This window comes from Chaetura pelagica, unplaced genomic scaffold (assembly GCF_000747805.2).
Source record: "Chaetura pelagica isolate M959 unplaced genomic scaffold, ChaPel_1.0 scaffold414, whole genome shotgun sequence".
Taxonomy (NCBI): Eukaryota; Metazoa; Chordata; class Aves; order Apodiformes; family Apodidae; genus Chaetura; species Chaetura pelagica.
Window position 1 is genome coordinate 122,056 of NW_009952976.1, and position 10,166 is coordinate 132,221.

Sequence of the window (10,166 nt, forward strand, 5' to 3'; positions counted from 1 at the left end):
TTTGGCAATAGCTGAGCATGTTCCTTCCTTGATGCAGTGCTGAATGCTCATACTGTTAAAAATCTTGATACCTTGTATCCTAGATTATTTTGTTGAGTTACAAGGTATTGAGAGATCTGACTGAGGTTTGCAAAATCGTAAAGGCAGTGAACAAGATAAATGCAGAATTGTAATTCTGGGAATCCTGCAACACTAGAACCATGGTTCATATGCTGGACTTAAGAAGGTACACATTTTAAATAGATGAGATATTATTTTTCCATTGGGAGTGGTGAACTTCTGGAATGAGTTGCTTTTAGAGCTGCTAGAGACAGGTGGTACTAGCCACTTGAAAGAGTGATTGGATAAACTGAGGGATAAACAATTTCACAAGCAGGTCCTAGGAGATAGAGCATATTTCTGACATCCTAGATAGCAGGGCTATGGGTGCTGGAAGAATGTGAGGGCAGTAGCCTACAGATAGTGGCCATGTTTGTGTTCTGTCCCGAAGTGGTGTATCTCCTAACGCTGTTAGCAGAATTCTGGGCTCGGTGGACCACAGTTCTGACTCAGTGGGGCATCTCTTAGGTCTTCTCTGAGGTGCATTATCACAATCTAATACTGCTTCTGCTGTTCCAATTGTTTGAACCAGTAGTACTACATTTTCTTCTGTATTTGCCTTTATAGGCTTCTTCATTACAGAGATTACTTTAGTGATCCCTTCCATGCCAGATTCACCCTACATGGTTTCATTCTAGAGAGCGCATTTTGGATCCCAGTTTTAATAATGGGATTTTTAATTATACTCAGAAATTCTGTCATTAATTATTTCAAAACTTAAAGTTGGGAATAAAGGTATTATTCCATATTCCTGGGCTTGTATCTGCAAGGGAAGAATCTACTGCCTGGAACTCTTTTCACACTTATCCAAATTGTCACATAGTATCTGAAGATTCTTTTTTTTTTTATGTTTGGCAGCTTTATTTTCTATCACTGCTTCTGAAATCAAGTACAGCACTTTAGTCATTGAATGTCTACTCAGCAAGTTCCTGGTCTATCTTACAATAATGGGAGTACTTATATGTTCATACTTTATATAACTCATCTTCTTGTCTTAAACATTTGGCATGCCTGGAGCTATAGTTGAAAGGAAACTAAATGATTGAGTATATTCCATCTCATTGTAAAGCATGAGGAATGTCAATGAGTTTGTACATTGTTTTTAGCACAAGACATCTTGCCTTAGCCTTACCTCAGTATTGGTAGGTAATGTATAAAGAGTGTGTGTGTACCTGCAGTGGAAAGTGTAATTTGTTGTGTGTACAAACTCTTAAGGTAGGTAGTTCACTGAGCATGTGGGCAGAATCTAATCTTATATAATCTAATCTTATATATCTTTAAAATATATATTATGTATTAAGGAAGGGTAGAATGATTGAAGCCTCATTTGAATATAGGGGAAAAAAAACAAACAACAGGAACAAGGAATACCATTTGCATTTGCACTACTTTTTTGTGGTATAGACTTGTATTCAGACTCTGGAGATGGTGCCATGGGAGGAAATGTGGAATAGATTTTAATGAAGAAAAGTCTGTGTTTTTTTTTCTGAGGAACAGTGTAGACAATTATTTACCCTCCTAAAAATATCTTCATCAATTGCTTCCAGTAAATGTCATTTCCCTGTTTGCACATAATTCCTTTTTCCCTCTTGTCCCAGAGTTCCAACCAGGAGTGCCATGGAAAGGTATACAAAACATCGACCCTGAATCTGACCCCTATGCGACGCCTGGAGGTGTGCTGGGGGGGACAGCCACATCTCCCATTGTAGATACTGACCACCAACTTCTGCGGGACAACACCACAGGTAAAACAGTAAATAACTCATATTTGATTATGTAAGTCATTCTGACAACGTTTCTGTCATAACAATGTGAACTGTCTGTTGCATTTTGCTAGGAAGGAAGCCTGTGTGCCTTTGCACTGTGGCTGTGTATCACGGGAAAGCTTGGCATTGCTTCCGCTTGTCGCTCTCTTGAGGTTTAACGGTATTACAAAAACTGTATGAAACTGGCCTACTTTTCTCTTTCTCCTTTTCTCTTTGATAGGGTCTAATTCTTCCCTCAACACCTCGCTGCCTTCACCTGGTGCCTGGCCCTACAGTGCCTCTGACAATTCCTTCACCAACGTTCATAGCACTTCAGGTATGCGGGCTCCGAAACTTACCTGGACAAAGCATTTTCCACTTATTTGCTGGCTTCTCATTCTTATTCCACTTGGAATATTTAGTCTTTCAGTAATTTCTGAGGAACTCAGTATGTGAAGGGCTGATCAGATAGTTTTTCTCCTGGTGATAGAATACTCCTTTGTAGTTATTTTAAAAGCTAGGCTAAGATCCTCTACCCTTCATCCTACCCTCAATACAAAACTGCAAGTTAAAGATTAGGGTAGCAGTGAGCAGCAGATGGAAAAGGAAAAAAAACCCACATGCACAATCTGTTGACATGTGTAAGTTTGGGGGATTGTCATAATTCTTTAAATGTACTTGCTCCTGTCTCTGTGAGTTAAAGAATAAAACCAGTAAGGTGAGTGATTTTCTTAATTTTAACTTTAGACTATTGGAGTGCTGTGAAGGGAACATGTTTGTTTGACCTTTTATAGTACTCATGATTCCCTGAAACCCAGAAAGAGAGTGGGCTTCTAGTGCTCTGGCATTTAATGACTGGCCTGTAAATAGTAGTTTACATCTCTGCCTCAGATCCTTAGTAAGAAGGTTTCCAAAGCTTTCTTGTGAAAAGTGGTTTCTGCACACGTTTCTGAGTAGAATGCTAAAAATGCTTGTTCCAGACAAACCATGTACATGTTTAACTTCTTAACAAATTCCAGTTTTCTCTTGAGACATCATTGTCTTGACAACTACTTAAAACTGAAGAAATGTGTTAGTAGCAGAAGTGATGAATACAGCTGATAGGTGCCTCTGGCCCATGCTTTGGTTTTTGCATCTTACTGAATAAAAGCTGTGTTCATATGTTATTTCAGCATCTTCACAAAATGTGTTGAAAATCTTATTTAGCCCTCAAGGAAAACAGTGTTCTCCTGTCAGTTTGTTAGGTAACTGGGTTTTAGCAGTATCTGTGTATGCAGCATTCCGACAACATAAAACATTCTCTTTCATAGCTTGAGGAAAGGAGTGGCATTTATCAGCTTCTTAATTCTGCTTAATTTTTGTTTAACACATAAGAAAGACCCAAGAGATGAAAAAATTATTGAAGTTATAGTTGAATTGAGGAAACCACTTTGTGGCTCAAGTACCATCTTCTGCTCATCTTGTTAATTTACACACCAGTGTTTTACAGCCAGAAAGCAGGTCACCTGAAATGAGGGATTCAGAATTCACAGATCTGTAAAACAAACCAAGCCTAATGAAGGCAGGTCTTTAAGCACTTTCATCTACTTTATAAGTTAGTACTTGAAGCTGCTTGCTATTGACGATTACTCAGTTGTGGAAAATAGCAATCCAACTGTGAAATGAAGCATGCTGTTTTACTTACTGAAAGCTTTATGGTCTTCATTCCCTATTATTTTGTGACACCCTAGCATATTGTAAACCTGGATTTTTACCCTTTATTTAAAATAAGTAGTTTATGTTTTGCTAATGAGTAGAGTTTAAGACATATTTGCACACACACACGAGTTCTTACTAAGATAATTCACAGTTAGGATCATTCATGACAGAAGTGCCTTTTCCCCCAGATTGCACTGTCTGCGTTTGCTGGTTCTCATTGCAGAACAAGGACATAAAGTGTATCATCAGTAAGTTTGCAGATGACGCCAAGCTAGGTGGGAGTGGTGATCTGCGTGAGGACAGGGAGGCCCTGCAGTGAGACCTGGATAGATTAGATCATTGAGCTAATGTTAATGGTATGGGCTTCAACAAAGCCAAGTGCCAGGTCCTGCACTTCGGCCACAACAACCCCATGCAACACACAGGCTTGGGGACGTGTGGCTGGAAGACTCTCTGGCAGAAAAGGACCTGGGAGTTCTAACTGACAAACAGCTGAATATGAGCCAGCAGTGTGCCCAGGAGGCCAAGAAAGCCAGTGGCATCCTGGCTTGTATTAGAAATGGTGCGATCAGCAATAGGAGAGGGGTGATTGTCCCCCTGTACTCAGCACTGGTGAGGCCACACCTGGAATATTGTGTCCAGTTTTGGGCACCTCAATTCAAGAGAGATACTGAGGTGTTGGAGTGAGTACAGAGGAGGGCAACGAAGCTGGTGAAGGGCCTAGAGAATAAATCTTGAAGGAGCTGGGAATGTTTACTTTGGGGAAGAGGAGGCTGAGGGGACACCTCATCAGTCTCTACAACTACCTGTAAGGTCATTGTAGAGAGGTTGATGCTGGTCTCTTTTCATAGGTCATTAGCAGTAGAACAAGAGGGAATGGCTTCAAGCTGCAACAGGGGAGGTTTAGACAGGACATTAGGAATTTTTTTTTTCACAGAAAGAGTGGTCAGACACTGGAATAGGCTGCCCAGGGAGGTGGTTGAGTTACCATCCCTGGATGTGTTTAAGGGTCATTTGGATGTGGTGTTGGTGGATATGGTTTAGGGGAGAACAGTTGGACTCAGTGATCCCCAGGGTCTTTTCTGAACCTGAATAGTTCTATGATTGGTTCTATGATTGATTGAAAAAATAAATTACTCAAGCAATTTTGACTTTTGGGTTAGTTTTTTTGCTGGGTGATAAATATCCCTTGATGTCAGAAGGTGTGGGAGAATTTGCAGTCTGCATTCTTAAGGAGAACTGCTTTAGGAAGAGTTCCCAGATATTCAGGTCTGATAGTGATGCTTTGGGGAGTGCGTTAATTTTTACCTTTTATTTGACTTTGTATAAAAGGGTTCTTGAAATCTGTTGGGGATATCCACTTGGTCTTAATTTCTCCTAAAAGGCATTTGGTAATGTTTTCATGAGAAGGCTTTCACCTTGAAGGAGGACGTATTTCAGAGGTAGTAGAGCTTAGTAGACCAAGAGTTGGTAAATATTCAGTTCAGTTCTCTGCAAGTTTTTTAGCCTGAAGAAGGTTCAGTGTCATAAAAAGTTACTAGTGGTCAAACTTGTAAGAAATTCTCAGGTTCTCAAACAAAATCTAGTGTGGACATGGAAGTTGGTGTTCATCTTACTAATGATTGAACATACTGCAACTTATTACATTATCATAAATGATCTAGGAATTGGGGGGTTTGTCAGTATTTATAAAATAAGCAAAGATAAACTTACATGTAGCATTGCTTTTTTGGTATGGTAAATGAGCTGTTGTATGGTTCTTTGTGGCCAAGGGATTTGCTATCATAGTACAGGTAAAGGCTAGTTGACTCTCCTAAGTTTGTCTAATACATGTGATTTGTTTCATTTTCTAGCAAAATTCAGTGATTACAAATCAACATGGTCCCCAGATCCCATAGGACACAATCCCACTCATCTCTCCAACAAGATGTGGAAAAACCATATTTCCTCAAGGAACACTACAGGGCTGCCCCGCCCGCCCCCTGGCCTGACCAACCCCAAACCATCATCTCCATGGAACAGCACAGCAGCCCGATCGGTCAGGGGCTGGGGGGCACAGGACTCAAGACTTTCCTCTGGTGAGAAGAATCAACTGATAGCACCATTGATCAGACCTGAAGAGTGTACGTTTTACAGCACTAATGGTTTGGAGGAAAGAAAGTTGCAGTTGTCTGGTAAAAGGAAAACGAAAAAAAGTATCTTCTTGAAATAGAAATTTGCTGTGGGTAATTGGGGTGGGGGGTGGAATCCCAGGTTCTGCTGTAAGGAATGAGTGAATAGGGCTGAGAGTTGCCAAGAGGGAATTCCTAATGCATGGGACCTTACAAGGCTAGATGCTGTGGGTGTGAAACTCCTTGAAGATAAATTTTAGTAAAAAATGAATCTTGATGTGAAATGTGAAGAAAGATGCATTTTTTTGTTTTCAGGAATGAAGATTAGACTTTCTTTTTCTAGCAGGTCTGATAATGCTGAATTTGTCTGAGGCTGAAAGACCTGACTGCAAAGGAGAATGGTTTTCTTTGTATCAGTTCTGTCTTGATTACTCTGTTTTCTAATTTGCAGCATCTGCTTGGAGTGATGGTGGTTCAGTTCGTCCTAGCTACTGGCTGGTTCTTCACAATCTCACTCCACAGGTATTTTCTGTTGTTGTCTCTACAATTTTGTTTGCTTTACTGGGATACGGATTTATGGATTCTTCAGCTGTTTCAAAATCAGATTTGTTAGCATACATAAGAAGTTTTTTTGCTAAACTGGGCTGCAGTCTGATTGGGTTTTCTGTTGTAATCTCTTCAGCTAACTTTAAGGTGTTTGATTTTTGCTACATGACCGTCATAATCTTTCATTGTGTAATTTCAAAAATTATTGGAACAGAAAGATTTTTCTAAGAAGTGAGGGTAAGTTGCATAACCATAATGTGGCATGGTTTATAGCTGTTAAGGAGACTGTTCTTTGGGATGTTGTCAGAAAGAAAGCTGGTGTAACTGCCAGTTTTCACTTAGTTTCCATAGTGAAACCACAGAATGTTTCCAGCACTCCTGCCAAAAACAGTCTAGTTAGGTTATTCCTGCAAGTATTTTCAGAGCTTGCTTCCATTCAGAAAGAATTCTGTGGAGATCCTGGTTTCAGCAATTCCAATTAGTCTGTATTCAATGCTTAGGAGAAGTCGATATGTCTATCAGCAGCACCCTGAGGTCCCGAACTTAGCTTCCTTACTGCAGTCTTAAGAAAACATCAATGTGAAAGGAAGACATAAGGTCTCCTTCAGACTACCCAAAATGGCAAACTGTGCTCCTTTCATAGAAAATACTGTTTTCCTTGATGTGAAGAAGAAAGTGTGGTGGTGAAGAGGCACAGTTCTAAGTCTCCTTTGTGCAAGGTGGTTTAGTATTACTTTAGGAATCTTTTAATGGAAGAAGAATCTATTTGGTAGGCATCTAAATTAACAGACAAGAGAAAGAAGCAGATTATAACTGTCTCTTCTGTAACAAATCCTCTATTCATTGTGGGCTAGTATACCAGAGAAGGAAATGTAAAGGTTAAGGTGGATTCAAATTCAATATTTCAGGTTTCTCTATTTTAACTTCATTTCTATTTATATACACACACAACTTCCTTTTCCCTCATTTGAGGTTGTATTACGTAATAGGGGGGTAAGGGAGAAGGAAGAAAGTAGCACTTAAGTATCTGCATATATGGATCCCACTCGTGTGTATGTTCCTGTGGCATACTGGGAATGGAATCTGTCTGTACAGAACACCTTGGAGAACAGCAGTTACTGGAGGTAAGTAACAAGCTGTTACTGCTGCAGAAGGAACGTAGGCAACAACTGCTATGAAAACAGTTCAGGAGGACCGAACGTTGCTGGGTTTGGCAGAAAGTTCATTGGCTGGTTTTGTGGCTTACTGGTTCATAAACCACAAAGACAAACACCAAAAGAGATTTTAAACCCCCCTCATTGTAGAGGTGGTATATCCAGTTTTGCAAAGAACTTTTAAATACTGGTTGATCTGCTGAAATCAGAGTGCTGGAGACTTAGACATTCTGGTTCCTTTGGTACAAATCCTGATGGCTGAAGGTGGTGAGAAGTATGAATCGTATGTAGTTACTGGAAAACCTGCCAACATGAGGATAGTGACAATGGAAGAAATTCTGACATGGGGAAACTGCACTAAAGCTACAAGTGAGTGGGAAAGATAAGTCAGTTTATTCCATAAAGCAAAGTCACTGTAACTGTGACAAGTCAAGGCATACTGATTCTGTTTCAAAACTGAAGTCTGTCACCTTTGCTTACTTCCCACTGCTTTCACCTGTTTGCCTTTCTGAGAGCAGGTTATCTTTTAATTACTGAGATGAGGCTTTATCCTGACTGTTCTTCCTCAGATTGATGGGTCAACCTTGAGGACGATCTGCATGCAGCATGGCCCACTGCTGACATTCCATCTGAACCTGACCCAGGGCACCGCCCTTATCCGATACACCACCAAACAGGAGGCGGCCAAGGCCCAGACTGCACTGCACATGTAAGCAATCTCCACATCCGTTCTTTGTTACTGCATTGGTCATGAGCATAGAATGTCTGTCCAGTGTTTTGCTTTAGAAACTCGTTTCAAGTATCATGGTTGGAAGGCAAGGGAATATTTCATTCCCTGGCAGAGGAAGACAAGAAACAAAGATAGCTTCTGTTTGTGTTACTTTCGTTGCTGGCGCAAACTGGCACATACAGGACTAAGAAGGTGCAAATAGGATGAAATTGTGACCAGTATGCACCTTACTGTACAACTTTGGCCGTTTTATAACAGCTTGGGAATTGTTTCACGTGAAAAATTGTTCTTATGTGCATAACCTAAATGTGTGGGAATCTGCTATGGTTTTGAGAAACACCTGAAGTAACTTACTTGAAAAGCTGCAGATCTTAGGTTTCCTGTTCTTAAGTTTTTTGGAACTGACTGTGGCTCTGGTATGTTTTGAAAATATGAAAAGTTTTGAGATAAAAATCTTTGGGAAGTGTGAGGATGGTGGTGGTGTAAGCCCTTAAACTTAGTGAAAACTTTAGAATATACTCAACTTATCCTGAATTTCACAGGCATGTAACCTTTTCTTGCTGTGTTTTGTTTGAAAGGTGGCATATATGCGTTTACCATTTTAGCTACACTGTGTAGATGCTTTTATTGCTCGTGGTATTGATGTTCAAGACCTTAGCTTAAATTTAGAAAGCTTTTGTTGCAGGTTTAACTAAATGTTGAGGGGGAAGGGTATGGTTGGTTTGTTTTGGGGGGTCCTGCCACCTTATGCAATGGAAGTTCTTGTGCTTAGAGTCAGTTTGACTTTCAAGATCAGCTGAAGTTTTCTGTGCTCACTCGATTGTGCCAAGCTGGTATCTCCTTTGGTTTGGGCTCCTAGTCGTGTTGTTGCCTTTTCCTTCTGGCTCTAATTATTGTTTTTTTTTCTTCCATCTATCTTGTCTTCTAGGTGTGTGTTGGGAAACACTACCATCCTGGCTGAGTTTGCCACAGATGAAGAGGTTAGTCGCTTTCTGGCTCAAGCTCAGCCCCCTACACCTGCAGCAACCCCAAGTGCACCCACAGCAGGCTGGCAATCCCTGGAGACAGGACAGAACCAGACAGATCCAGTTGGACCTGCTTTGAATCTCTTTGGTGGGTCAGCAGGGCTTGGGCAGTGGAGCAGTGGTGGCAGCAGTGGCAGCAGTGGGAGTGATCTCACTGGCGCTTCGTTGTGGGGTCCCCCAAACTACTCTTCAAGCTTGTGGGGGGTCCCAAGCGTAGAGGATCCACACAGAATGGGCAGTCCTGCTCCCTTACTACCTGGAGACCTTCTGGGAGGAGGGTCGGATTCAATTTGAACTTAGAACTTTCAACTCTGACCTCGTGACCTTTTTTGGAACAGCAGCAGCACTAACTTGACCTTTTCGTTTTTTTCAACTTGCAATAAATACATTTATAAAAGGAAAAAAGAAAACGGAGAGAGAAAAAAAAAAAAAGGTGGGTCATTGACAGACTGTCTGAGCACATAGTTGCCTCCCTTATATAACTTCAGTTTTTTCGTTTGGAATATGAATCCAAAAAGAGAACATATCACTCTTGAAATACTTGAATCATGAACGCCAACTTAGAAAGACAATGTGAAGCAAGTACACATACCATTTAAATTTAAACACAAAAAATTAAAAAAATTAGTTTCTAGTTTTTCACTTTTTCATGTTATACGGAAGTTGTTGCTAAGAAACATATATACTGAAAAAATAGCTTTTTAACTTTGTTTGCACTGGGTGTGTTTCCGTCCTTAGGTCTACCATGTTGGGTTGGGATAAGGGAGGGGTTCAAAAGAAAGGGGTTGGGGGGGAGGGAAAGACTTGACGGAGCCTCACTTTAAAAAAAAAAAAAAAAAAAAAAAAAAAAAATTTAAAAACCCACAAAAAAAACCAAAACAAAAGAAAAAACAGAAAAACAAAACAAAAAAACCAACACTTTGTGATTGGCTGGTTGATAAGTACCAGTGTGTTCTGGCACATGTAACTGCCCACGTGTGCTTGTTTCTGTGTGAGTGTGTGTGCACATGTTCGTGTGTGTGCATTTTTTTCTCTCTATATATATAATCTTGAAACGC

At 40.4% G+C, this 10,166-nt stretch overlaps 1 protein-coding gene across 2 annotated transcripts in view; it reads left to right on the forward strand.

Moving 5' to 3' along the window:
* Positions 1–9,954, forward strand: part of TNRC6B (trinucleotide repeat containing 6B) — a 116,650-nt gene extending 106,696 nt beyond the window's left edge. The window contains exons 20-25 of one of the 2 annotated variants that reach the window (XM_009996342.1): positions 1,698–1,844; positions 2,086–2,181; positions 5,396–5,716; positions 6,105–6,175; positions 7,923–8,062; positions 9,012–9,954. In XM_009996342.1, coding sequence (XP_009994644.1) covers positions 1,698–1,844; positions 2,086–2,181; positions 5,396–5,716; positions 6,105–6,175; positions 7,923–8,062; positions 9,012–9,402 — 1,166 coding nt within the window. In that variant the 3' untranslated portion in view covers positions 9,403–9,954. The remainder of the gene's footprint in view (positions 1–1,697; positions 1,845–2,085; positions 2,182–5,395; positions 5,717–6,104; positions 6,176–7,922; positions 8,063–9,011) is intronic. The other variant, XM_009996343.1, reaches the window with a different exon arrangement.
* Positions 9,955–10,166: the final 212 nt, after the last annotated feature.